A 12,969-nucleotide genomic window follows, 5' to 3' on the forward strand; every position below is an offset into this window, starting at 1 on the left:
GTGCCCAGCGCTCTGCCTGGCAGGGCAGTGCTCACACTCACAGGCCCCCGAAGCACCATGCCTGCACTTACTCATCCACATAGAGACCCGGGAGTTGAAATCAAGTTAAGCATTTTGCTCTTGTTCTCTTTGCCTTCCAGGGCTAAATCAATGGCTGTTTCACACTTAATTATCATGATCATCCCCAAATACATCACATGTAATGGAGGGCCAGAGCCATATGAAAGAGAAAGATCAATGGAGATAAAACTGAAGACAGTACCTTACAGATGAAACCATCCAGGGAAGAGGATAAAAATAAAACAAAACAAAATGAGGAAAAGTGGTTCTAAAGGGCAAATTACCACATAAAAATGAGAGGAAAGTCCACTGGGGTACAGGAGATATAAAGGCAAAGTAGGGATTTTGGAGAGATACATTTCTTAGGTAGGATTTGGAATAAGGAAAACAGAAATAGCAAGGAAGAAGGAAAAAAATAAATGCCTTGGCGTCTCCTCCTCCTCCTCCTTAAATGTTTCACCAATGTGTCGTCATTTCCCACTAAATCTTCCTAAATCTCAAACTGAGCAGCCACATTTAGGTCACATTTATTAACCCTTATCTTAAATCGTTCTTCATTGTATGCTCCTCGACCAAAACCCAGAGAAACCATTAACACAGGATAAAACACCAGGTCTACCTCACCGGGGAAACGTCCATCACAGCGTTTATTAACAATCTAGTTAATAAATTGAACTAAATTACCATGGGCCTCAGCCTACTTATGAAAAAGGAGATAGATCCATTTTTAAAACATTCTTAATACACATCTGAAGTTAATCCTTCATGTCTCGTATCCTAGAAATAGAACCTGCAGGAATTTTTCAGTACATTCTTTTACAACTCTGAAATACACCAAGTCAAGTTTTTTATGTTTCTTAAAGTGGTAACAGCCTCAGGGGACTGCACTTGCACTGTTCCTTGTGATCCCTTCCACCCTGCCCACACATTTACAAATAGTCCCTTTATTAAACCTTCCTTGAGTTACTCCAATTCCATTGTGCCACCTGCTTCCTGCTGGGGCCCTGGCTGGTGCAGAATGTGCATGTGGAATGACCTCTCATAAAGAGACTGGCTATGGTAGGTACCAGTAGAGGGAGCCAACGGGTGAAATCATTTTTTTTTTCAATCTGTTAGAACATGTGTGCATCATATTATGTTATTTAGAGCGAAAAAACATAAAGTCATGTTTTTTGAAATTCTTAAAATGAATCTGGCTCCAGCTTTCCTTGCCGAGGCTAGGAGTCGTTCTCTAGAGCTACTGGGCTTGCAAGGTCCAGGAGCAAGGGGCAAGCCTGGCATGGCTGTCCCTGCGCGTTACTCAGCAGTTGTCCCTTCCCCAGAGCTTCTCCACCCAAGCCCTGTGTCTTGGCATGCACCGTGCCTCAGGTGACTGCCACCTGCACACAGGCAGCCTTCCTCCTCCTCTCACCGGCGGTGGCCTGCAGCCCAAACGGATTCCCAATGGATTCCAGATGGATGGGAAGAGCACACAGTGCTTTCCTTCCGACCATCTTCCAGAGAACCTCGAGATCCCCTTCGTTAACTCAGGCTGACTTTAAAGCACAAACACCAAATAAAAAACTGTTTGCGATCCTGCCGCCAGCCTCCTTCTTGCCTTTCCTTGGGTCCTTCCTCACCAACAACTGTCTATATTTCAGCTTCGCAGAGCTACTGCTCATCCCTGAACGCCTGAGTAATAGGAGAAATGACAATGAAGGAGCATCGATGATGTGTTACTCACTGTGCCCTGCATTTGGCATGTCTCTCATTGAATGCGCACAACGGATAAGGAGACAGAGGTTCAGACACATGACGTGGTTCACCCAAGGTTTTGTTAAGGGACCTTGAATGCCAGGTTCTTGAGCGTAGAGATGAGCACTGAACTCAGCTCAAGATCAAGCAAAGTTTACTGGAAAGAGCTGTGCACAAGAGGGTCAGCCAGGAAAGGGAAGCCCGCCCCCAGGGTCTGGTGGACGGTCACAGAGGCCCTGGGTGGGCTGGGCTTGGGAATGAGGGTGAGGTCTGTTGCCCCACCATCGTCATCTGGTGGTGGTTGATCCCGGGGTGATCACAAGGCGTTCCCATGGTGGGTGGACCTGTGAGCTAAGGCTTCCATAAATATTCTAGTTACCATTTAAGTGAAAAAACAATGATTTTGCAGAATATGATGCTAAGAAAGATGTTATCATTATGCATTCTTTCCTTTAAGGATGTGGTTAGGTGAATTTCAACTATGAAATTTTATTGAAAGCAAGGAGTCAGGACTCCAAGATGGAGTTCTGCTAGTCAAATGGGGTCCATTGTCACCTCTCTACTGTCTCAGTTTGAGAGCAGTGAGTGGTGGAGCCGGGGCCGAGTGGGGCCCGTCTTTCTGACACAGTGTGGCCCCCAAGGCGCAGAGCCACCCCTGCAGATGCCCTTCTGACCCATGACCGGTCCCACCTCCTCCACCTGGCAGAGCCCTCTGCTGCCTCAGAGCTGAGCCGGATTCCCACCTCCCAGAATTCTTTCACGGCTACAGGAACAGGGTGGGTCCCTCCCCTCCCGCAGACCCCACACTGTTCAATGCCTCCCTATCACAGTTTTATCGCATGGCACCCTCGTTACCTGCATTTGCACCAGTCTGTAATTTCTAATTGCAAGGGGTGTAGGTAAGTCAGCATTGAAAGCATACTATTCCTTTTTCATCCTCAGCTCTTGCACAGGGTGATAAGTATAAGATGCTCTATCAGTATTTGATAAGGGAAGGAGAAAAGGGATGGAGAAAACATGTTTTGCCCGGTAGGAAAAGTTCCTAACCATAAACAACATAATCATGACAAGTAATGGGATGTGCCGTATATATATGATACTGGGAATAAAATATTTATTAAAATGTCAGTGAAGCCTGGCAAGCGTGGCTTAGTGGTTGAGCATTGACCTATGAACTGGGAGGTCACGGTTTGATTCCTGGTCAGGGTTGCGGGCTCAATCCCCAGTGTGGGATGTGTGGAAGGCAGCCGGTCAATGATTCTCTCTCATCATTAATGTTTCTATCTCTCTCTCCCTCTCCCTTCCCCTCTGAAATCAATATATATATTGATATATATATATATATATTTAAAAGTCAGTGAAAAAATAACATTTAATGAAAATAGTATTAAAAATAATGACAGAAGTACATCATGCCTTATGGTTCTGAGATATAAACTCTATTTCCCCAAATTGACCCAGAATATAGAATATAGAATTCCTGAATTAAGGTGAGAAAGCTTAGCAACAAAGATGAATTTTTTTTCACGTAAGGAAAAGGATAAGATATGATAAAACAAAGAGAAGAGACTTGTGGAAACAAAAGACTAAAAAAAGGAATTAATCATTTGAGATCAGAGCTGACTTCTCTAAGACCCTTAAGCTCAAATAATAATTTTTAAAAGTGGATTACAGTGATTATATATTATTTTATAGTGATGGAGATTAATAAGAATTAGCAGAAAGTAACACAATTAGGGTCAAAATTGTTATTTTCAGTGTTCTAATCTAAAATTAAAAGAAAAAATGAAATAAAATATATTAACAACTGTGTATTAGAAACTCAAAGCATATAGTATTAGTAAAATCTCACTTGAGAAATGTGGGATAAAATTATTTCCTTCTGAGGGGTGGAGGGAAATCTGTTTACACCGCAATCCTTCATGAATCATGGTATAAAGAAATTTCCTTCTGCTTTCCCTGTGTATGGTGTATGAAAACTACAGCATTGAGAAGCTAACGTCAAGTGGAAACACTAAAGTAGTAATTATTATAAAGATATACTTTTCAACATTCAATACCCTGTCTTTCCACCGATTGCAGTAAGCATGAAATAAAAACCACCAATTCTCAGAAAAAGCAGAATAGTCAATATCAGATGTTTATGAACAGCGGTCCCGCAGTTAGAAAACGGGGATGCTGTTGACCACAAAACAAGGCCTATTTATGAAAGAACCTCAAGGTGACAATTTGCAAAGTTACTTTGCCCTTAATTAAAGAGGAAGAGTGTCCAGGACGATTATTTTCCTCTTGCATATATTTAATCAGTTGATTTTTAAGAATCTTCTTAAAAGTAACCAAGTACAAAACAGGCATATTTTTTTTCCTGAGAGACAAAGTCCCTGATCTAGTTACCATACAGTGAATGCGCAATGAGAAAGTGTTTTATCCAACAGAGTTCAGGACCCTTTGTTTGTGGAGCACAGCTCTCCCTCTGAGGCTTGGCACAGGGGCCGTGATGATAACACAAGTGCATTCAGGGTGACAAGTGGCCTCCAGTCACTGATTTTGTTCACTGAGACCAAACAAGACCCTTGGTTCCAGAGGCAACACCATCAAAACCATTACCACATAATTAACGCTCCCTTTGGGGAAAACATGCTGCTGCCAATCACGGATGAGACCCAGTCAGAGCAGACTGTGGTTGAACAGGTCTCATTTGTAACCTTTTTAATGAGGGATGTTTGTAACACGCTTTCCGGTTTCTGCTTTAAAATCCAGGACCTAAAAGTAAGATAATTATTTTAAATACCAGTCACACATGCCTCTCAATCTTATATAATAAAAGCCTAATATGCAAATTGTCCCCTTGGGAGTTAGACTGGAAGTTTGACCGCTTGCTATGACGTGCGCTGACCACCAGGAGGCGGTGCAGAACATGGCGGGCGTCGGCGACGCAGCACTGGCAGCGGGCAGCAGTGGAGGTGCTGCTGGCCCCGATGGGCCCTGATGAGAGTGGGACCGTGGTGGGATGGTGGAGCGGGTGAACCGGTGGTGCCAGGCCAAGGTGGGTGCTAGCGGGGGCCTGATCATCCCACAGATAATGACCGCCACTCGGCTCCCAGGCACTGAGGGAGCTGGGCAGGGGGCCTGTCCCTGATCAATGGCCCGGCAGGTGGGATGGTGGAGCAGGTGAGGGGGCGGCGCCAGGCCAAGGCAGGGTGCCAGGCGGGACTGCGGGGCTGCAAGGCTTCGATCCCCGCAGGCTACCCACCCCTGCACGAAATCGTCACCAGGCCTCTAATAAAATGATAAAATTCTGAGCCAAGTTGACAGTGTAAAAACAAGGTCAAAGAACCCTTTAGCTATCTCCCTAAATCTCTGATTATCATTGTCCAAGAAATAATTTTGGGGACATTGGGTTTTTCCCTCATTAATTTAACAATCTTACTGCTCTATATCCAAAAGGCAATCATTTTCCATCTGGATCAAGTCATTCTGCCAAAAATATATTATCAATACAACGTAATATTCATCCCTCTGCTCTCCAGACCGCACAGGCTAATGGTGAGGACAGAGGGACATGATATTTGCACGAAATCTAATTCCCACATGCAGGGCGGTGCAATAGGAAGCTCTCAAGCTCTGGAACCAGGCAAGCCTGAAAGAAGATCATGCCAAGCAATAAACTTGTTACCACATTTGTCTCCTTGTTGTTAGCAAAATAGGGATTGTGACCCACCACAGAGAATTCTTCTAAAGACTAATCCTGTTAATGCCTGGAAAGGCCTGGCAATTAATAGGTATTCCAATCACCCCCTCTTCCTCCCTTATTTTCATTCCCTCTCCTTAATTTTCCATCCACATAATACTGAATAACAAAAATTTGACAGTGAAAAACCTTTTCCTCTATCAAAGTTAAGAAGCTATTTCATAAAACAACAAACAAACAAACAAACAAACAAACACTTCAGCCTGGCTGGCATGGCATAATGGTTGAGCATTGACCTATGAACCAGGAGGTCAGGTTCGATTTCCATTCAGGGCATATGCCCGGGTTGCAGGCTCGATCTCCAATGTGGGACATGCAAGAGGCAGCCGATCAATAATTCTCTCTCATCATTGATGTTTCTGTCTCTCTTTCCTTCTTCCTTCGTTCTGAGGCACACTTCAGCCCGGCTGGCATGGCATAATGGTTGAGCATTGACCTATGAACCAGGAGGTCAGGTTCGATTTCAATTCAGGGCATATGCCCGGGTTGCAGGCTCGATCTCCAATGTGGGACATGCAAGAGGCAGCCGATCAATAATTCTCTCTCATCATTGATGTTTCTGTCTCTCTTTCCTTCTTCCTTCGTTCTGAGGCCAATAAAAAATATATTAAAACACACACACACACACACACACACAAACAATTCAAAACAAAGGTTAAAAACATTTTCTTAGTTAATGAAGAAGTTATCTATAAGGGTAAAAACATTTTCTTAGTTAATGAAGAAGTTATCTATATTGAGAATAAGTGTATATTGAACTTTGTTATCAACTGCCTCATCTATTCTCAATGCTCATTCAATTTCCTTAAAATGGAAAACTCCTAAAAAGAATAACGTTTTTGTTGCCTTAGGGAAAACTAGATTTTACATTCAACATAACAAAACTCACAGAAAACAAAGAATAAAGTACGTGCACCCTGTACTATTTCTTCTTAGCTTTAAGAAAACCAAAGTTTATAGAATTAAAATTATTTAGGTCTATGCAGTCAATATAAATTTGAACAAAATGCATTTAATGCAATTATCAGTAGTTTATAGCAATAACTTTTTTGTTACAGGGTTGTTGGGTAAAATAAAATATTAATCTGTAATAGAATTGTTCATGTATATTAAATATTCTCCAGGGTTTTCTTTAACTGTATTTTTAAGACATTAAGCAGAACACCTGATCTTGCAGGTTACATTAAGGAGAATGACAACCATACTCCTTCTTACATCTCTTCAGGTACTGAAGAGGCTTTTCCAAACCCCGTAGACTTACCTCTGCGTGCGATCGTCAGGATCAGCTAGCTGATATTAATAAGAGGAAAAGAGCAAAGGGGAAGCCAGACATTGAGAGCATGGTCATCACATGGAACCACGGGTCCATTCCCTGCACATCACTGGGGGAAAGGGACCAAACAATGGGGAAGCTGCGCGCATGCACAGTGAAGTTGGGGTGTCGTAGGGAAGGTGCCGGTCTGTCAGTCTAGCCTGGGAAAAAGATAATTGGCTGTGGGGGTAGAGTCACTGCAAATGTGCACAATTTTGAGAAGTTAAAATCTGCAGACAAAGGAGTCCTGTTTCTTGCTTGTTTGCTTTTGTGCTCCTGTTTCTCACTTGCTCTGGAGCCCACACTGGCCCGTGCACTAGCCCACACATGGCCTTAGCAGCCTCATGGCCCATGGCCACTCGGACCCCACACGCAATGGCCTACAGCTGGTCTCCAGATGACCCAATCTATAATAATAAAAGCATAATATGCTAATTAGACCGGGCAGCCCAATGACCTTCCAGACGTCATTCTGGACGTCCTTCCAGACGAAGCTGTGGTGGCTGGGGCTGAAGCAGAGGTGGTTAGGGGTGATCAGGCAGGCAGGCAAGCAGTTAGGGGCGATCAAGCAGGCAAGTGAGTGGTTAGGGGCAATGAGGCAGGCAAGTGAGTGGTTAGTGGCGATAAGGCAGGCAGGCTAGTGGTTAGGGGCATCAGGCAGGCAGGTGAGCAGTTAGGGGCGATCAGGCAGGCAAGTGAGTGGTTAGGGGTGATGAGGCAGGCAGGCAGAGTGATTAGGGGCGATGAGGCAGGCAGGCAGAAGAGTGGTTAGGAGCCAGAGGTCCCAGATTGTGAGAGGGATATCCGACTGCCAGTTGAGGCCCAATCCCGAGCTGCACCCTCTCCTTATCCGGGACTCCCTCTCTCCTCCCCGCCCACGCCCCCTCACCCCATGCACGAATATCGTGCACCAGGCCTCTAGTAAATTTATAATCCCTTATCACTTTTGGCCTTGTGTGTTCCTCCTTCAGTGACGCTAACATTATTAATTCACAAATTACTACAAGCTTTGTGGTTTTAAACAACACAAATTATCTTATAATACTGGGTGTTAGAAATTCTAAAACCAAAAGTGAGGGCACACTCCACTTCCATCATCACACCTCCTTTTTCTGACTTTGACCTTTTTTCTCCTCTTACAAGGACGCTTGTGATTGCATTGGCTCCACCTCCATAATCCAGGATACTTTCCTCATCTCACAGTCCCTAGTTTAACCACATCTGCAAAGTTTCCTCTGCTACAACAGGACACTATACATCGGGCGGCTTATACGCAACAGAAATTTATTTCTTATAGTTCCAGGGATGAGGGAGTCCAAGCTCAAGGCACTGGGAGATTCAGTTTCCAGGGAGGGCCACTTCCCGGTTGTCTCACCGTGTCCTCACAGGTGGAAGCTCTCTGCAGTCTCTTTATAATAAGGGCACTAATTCCACTCATGAGGGCTCCACTCGCAAACCTGATCCCTTCCCAAAGGCCCCACCTCTTAAAACCAATAGAGATAAGGCTTCAATATGAATTTTGAAGAGATGCAAACATTCAGTCTCTATTTATATCTACCTATCTATCATCCACACCTATTGTTTTTAGTATTAAAACTAGAACTTTGTACAATGCCTGCCCAGAATACAGGTTGGGTGTAGGGTAATACATATTTTTGAGAAATCTAATATCCCTGCCACTAGTTTTACAGTCTCTTTTTTCACATATATGCTGATTTTCAAATACTTAAAAGATAAATTAATGTGTTTTAATATCCAGTATGGTCAAATTCAGTTATTCCCAAGGCGCCATCTTCTAGTTATTTCCATGTTGAATTTTTACATCACCTCAAAGGGAATAAAAATTAAAATACAACAAAGGTCAGTAATGTCTAATCAGTAAGGCTGATGTTAATATCTATTTAGAGTTTTGTATTTAAAAGAAACTAAATCATATGAACTACACAAGGTTCTAGAAATTAAAACAACAATTTTTAAGTACGTGGTGTTATATTAAATTTATATTAATACAATTTTGTTGCTTTATTTTAGGCATTAATCCAGGCAATACCAAAGTCTTCAGCAAGGAAAAGTGTCAGATTTTGTTGTAGCTGTAGCCTGAGAAAGATAAACATATGAGGATGTCACTTGCTAAAAGGGAAGAGTCACAGGTATTCTCTCGTTACTTTCATTTTCTATAGCTCTAGTCAATTTCACAGCCTATGCCAGGACCGAACAGGGAAATTGGAAAACGACAAAATCAATTTGCAGAAGTGAAGTCCTATTTTCTTTTACACCGTCTTCTCCAGAGCTGCTATCATTCCTGTGTTGTGTGGTATTATTTCCCACAGTAGCCTGGGCACAACTGATAAAAGTTATTATCTTAAAGTGGAAGCAGAAAAAATAACCCAAAAAGGCCACTGGGCAATTTTCTCATTTTCCAAAGTTGCTGCTTTCATAATCCTTCATCTGTGCTGGAATTCAAATGTAAAGACTTTTGTACTCTTAAACAACCATGATTATAGCAATCTTCATTGCTTCTGGTTCCTAGATAATAAATGTTAAAAGAATAAGGCTCTAAATGTCTAATTTGAGCTAAATATAATCCTTCAAATGTTCTGGTTTGCTTTTTCAATTTTCATCCTTACTAAATTTTACTTTAAACTGTAAATATATGAGAAAGTTACTTCAGAGGACAGTATAGTACTTAATACTTTAAGAAGAAAACTGGTTTACTTTTGTTGCTGCCTTCCTTGATTGACAGGTTTTTATTAAATTTCAAATTAGATCTTTTAAAAAAACAAAGCTGTAGCCTTTGGCTATTTAGTATTAACCCTGAAACTATTGGCACAATTTCCATATTCTACTTATTATGTTTTTTAAAAATGCATTTCTAATCATGAAGAAGTCTTTATCATGCAATTCCATCTGATGGTAGAAGGAGTCATTTACAGTGCCACATTAACAGCAGCCTTGCAATTACAACATTGCTTTTTTTCTATTTATATTTTAATTGGGTTTTTTTTGTATTCTGTCCACCCCCAACTTCAGAAATTTTTGTCAGTCAAAAAAAATCAGAAAACTTTTAGTTAACTAAACAGTATTTGCAAGTCTCTTTATTAACTAGGGGAGAATTAAAAAGAAAATTGGCCAAGTTTCTTAGGCTGAGATCAGAAAACTTTTAGTTAACTAAACAATATTTGCAAGTCTCTTTATTAACTAGGGGAGAATTAATTAAAAAGAAAATTGGCCAAGTTTCTTAGGCTGAGATACATAGCTACAACAAAATCAAAACACAAAAGAAAACCTACAGGCTTGAATAGGTTGCAAGATAAAATACAGAACACCCAATTAAATTTTCATTTCAATAACAAATGATATTTTACTTTAAGCATGTCCCAAATAAGTGTGGACGAAAAAGGGCCACTTGCTAACCTGACCAGCTCAGGGAAGGCCTGTCTGGCAGCCTTGCAAACTGAGAAGCCTAAAGTAACCACAATGGATGGACTGAAATTAAAATTTTTTAAAACTAAAAAGCAGTTTATGGTGGGTAGTCATGTCCTAGGCCAGTATCTTCCCTGAAAAATGTCAATCTCTACCTTAACTGAGCCTGCCTATTGTATTTTTGCATCTAGGCCAGTGATGGCGTGTCAGCATTTTGAAAACCCTAACTTAACTCTGGTGCCGTGTCACATATAGAAATTTTTTGATATTTGCAACCATAGTAAAACAAAGACTTATATTTTTTATATTTATTTTATATATTGAAATGCCATTTAACAAAGAAAAATCAACCAAAAAAATGAGTTCGAGTGTCGCCTCTGACACGCGTGTCATAGGTTCGCCATCACTGAAGGATAACATATCGTTGGAATGTCAAAGTAATTTCCCTTTTTCTGGACCCCTCAAAGCAGAGGAACCACTCTGCAGATCCACAAATCTCCTTATTGTTATTAATTGTTGACTGTTAATTATCACACACCCACCTAAATAAAAGAAGTATGTGTCTATCATCTTTTTATCCAATCCCAGAGGTTTCCCTGCTTTGCTTTCTCCCACCTCCCTAATCCATCACCAATGGATTTCATGTAACCCACTTAGTCTCCTCTTTTGATTATAATGCATAAAACAAGGTGCAAAACTGCCACTCTCTGGAGCAGTACTTCAATCCACTGAGATTTTGCTTCCCAGCAATTGTCAACAGTTTTGCTCAAATAAACTCACAAAAATTCTTCACAAGATTGAATGTTTCCTATGTTAACAAGCATGTCCTTTTATTTGCTAAATCTGGCAACCCTAATGACTAATGCCATTTTTTTCTTAATACCATCAATATTGTGAGTGAACCCCCCACTATTTCCATAAGTTAGAGAGAAACTCATAGAAAAGGGAATTTAAAGTTATGAGTAACAAAAGGTAAATCAATTTATTGATTTCACCCATGCAGCACTGTGCAGGCAGGGTGCTCATTAAGGGGAGTTATAAGTGCTTTTCGACAGCCATACATCCCAGCCCCAGGAAACACCAATTCTTGTTAACTCACAAGGAATTATATTTTTCTAAATGTAACTTTACATTTTTTTAGCAGATCAAAGGGAAAGAACTGGATTGTTTTTCATCATTTTATCTCTTTCTTCATGACAACTTAAATTCCAAGATGCTTCAAGTTCAACTGTTTAATCTTTTCTGTGTTAGAAAAACTACAAGTATGGACTAACTCCATCTCTACTAGAAATTTCTTCCCAATTCTCTGATAATGCTTCGTTACATTTCCAAGGGCTAAAAGAGCATTTGCAATGTTAGTTCATTTGTGCCTGACATATTTTTTTGAAATATTAAGTACCTATAATGTACCAGACACCCTTTTAGATACCAGAAACACAAGACAAGTAAATCAAAACATGTCAACAGTAAAATTTCTACTTCCTTTCAAAAAGCTTGCAGCCTAGGAAGCAGAAAGAACAGGAAGTGTTATTCCCAATGCACAGGTGAAGAAGCTAAGTACTCAAGAATTATAGGGTCCCCTCTAAGGCCCATATTCAGAAATCCTCCCTGGCTCCAATACTTCTTCAAAGGAAATCCCACCTAGTATCCTAACTCTTCCACGTGCTCTTTCGGTGGAACAGGTGTTCTCTGGGTGTCCCAGGAAAGCACGGTGTGAGTGGAAGTTAGGATCCCAAGCAGCCTGGTAACCAAGGGAATCTGAGGAAACCAGCGCACTGGGCCAAGGAGATGCTGTTTCAATCGGGTGTCACAGGTGACTCATCAGAGGTGGGTTGCTTTGGGGCCTCCGGATATTTTTCTGCAGGGTGAGGTGTCAGATTTCCTTCGCATCTTTTGGACAACATCGCTCTTGTCCATTTCCCAATTTTTCTGGTTTCACAGCCTGCTTTCATACCGGAAGCTAGTCATTGGCAGGAGGTTTAGGTAATGAAGAACAAGATTGAAAAACAAAAAATGAGCTGGGGCCCTGGGAGAGGCCTAACATGGGGAAATTTGCCCTTTAAGAGCTTCCCCTGCCCCAGCCCCTCAGAATGACAGCTATCTGGGCTGGAGGACTACCTCTCCTGGCAGGCACTGCGCGCCCCAAGGACACAGGCTGGCTGCCTCTTCGCTCTCCACCTCCTCCAGAACCGACCAATAGGAATCCCCGGCTTTGGTCTCCACCCGACCCGGACCACGCGGGAGCGGGGGCAATAAAACTACATTTCCCGAGGCGCCTTGCGCGTGTTCTGACCAATCAACGCCCGGAATTCGGAAGCGAGGGGCGGAGCCGAATGCATAGGCCACCCCATTGGCTAGGGGAAGCATAGAAGAGCCGGAACCCGGGAGCAAGAGAAGCGAAATGACATTTCCTCTTTAAATAGCTGGAGCGGGGCCCCGTGGAGAAATGGCCGCGTCGGCAGGTGGGTCGTATCGTGGCTAGGGAGGTGTGTTGCGGGGGAGGCGGGCCGGGGCCAGGCTCGGGCTGGGAGCTGTGCAGGTGGCGATGCGGGGCCGGAGAGAAAGATGGAGAGGTGAAGAGGGATGAGGGGAGGAGATGGATGGCGAGGAGGGCGGTGGGCGGTGCGGTCGGACGAGGATGGGGAGGCCGGGTACCCGACGCCGGTCCGACCTCTCGGGAGGCGGTTGA

General features: G+C 42.6%; 1 protein-coding gene across 2 annotated transcripts in view; it reads left to right on the forward strand.

Moving 5' to 3' along the window:
* The first annotated feature begins 12,656 nt into the window (after positions 1-12,656).
* KBTBD8 (kelch repeat and BTB (POZ) domain containing 8) overlaps positions 12,657-12,969 on the forward strand; it is an 11,420-nt gene continuing 11,107 nt past the window's right edge. For both annotated transcript variants that reach the window (XM_005860801.2, XM_005860802.2), the window contains exon 1: positions 12,657-12,742. In XM_005860801.2, the coding sequence (XP_005860863.1) occupies positions 12,727-12,742 (16 nt within the window). In that variant the 5' untranslated portion in view covers positions 12,657-12,726. The remainder of the gene's footprint in view (positions 12,743-12,969) is intronic.

The sequence above is a fragment of the Myotis brandtii genome, unplaced genomic scaffold (genome assembly GCF_000412655.1).
Source record: "Myotis brandtii unplaced genomic scaffold, ASM41265v1 scaffold140, whole genome shotgun sequence".
Lineage (NCBI taxonomy): Eukaryota > Metazoa > Chordata > Mammalia > Chiroptera > Vespertilionidae > Myotis > Myotis brandtii.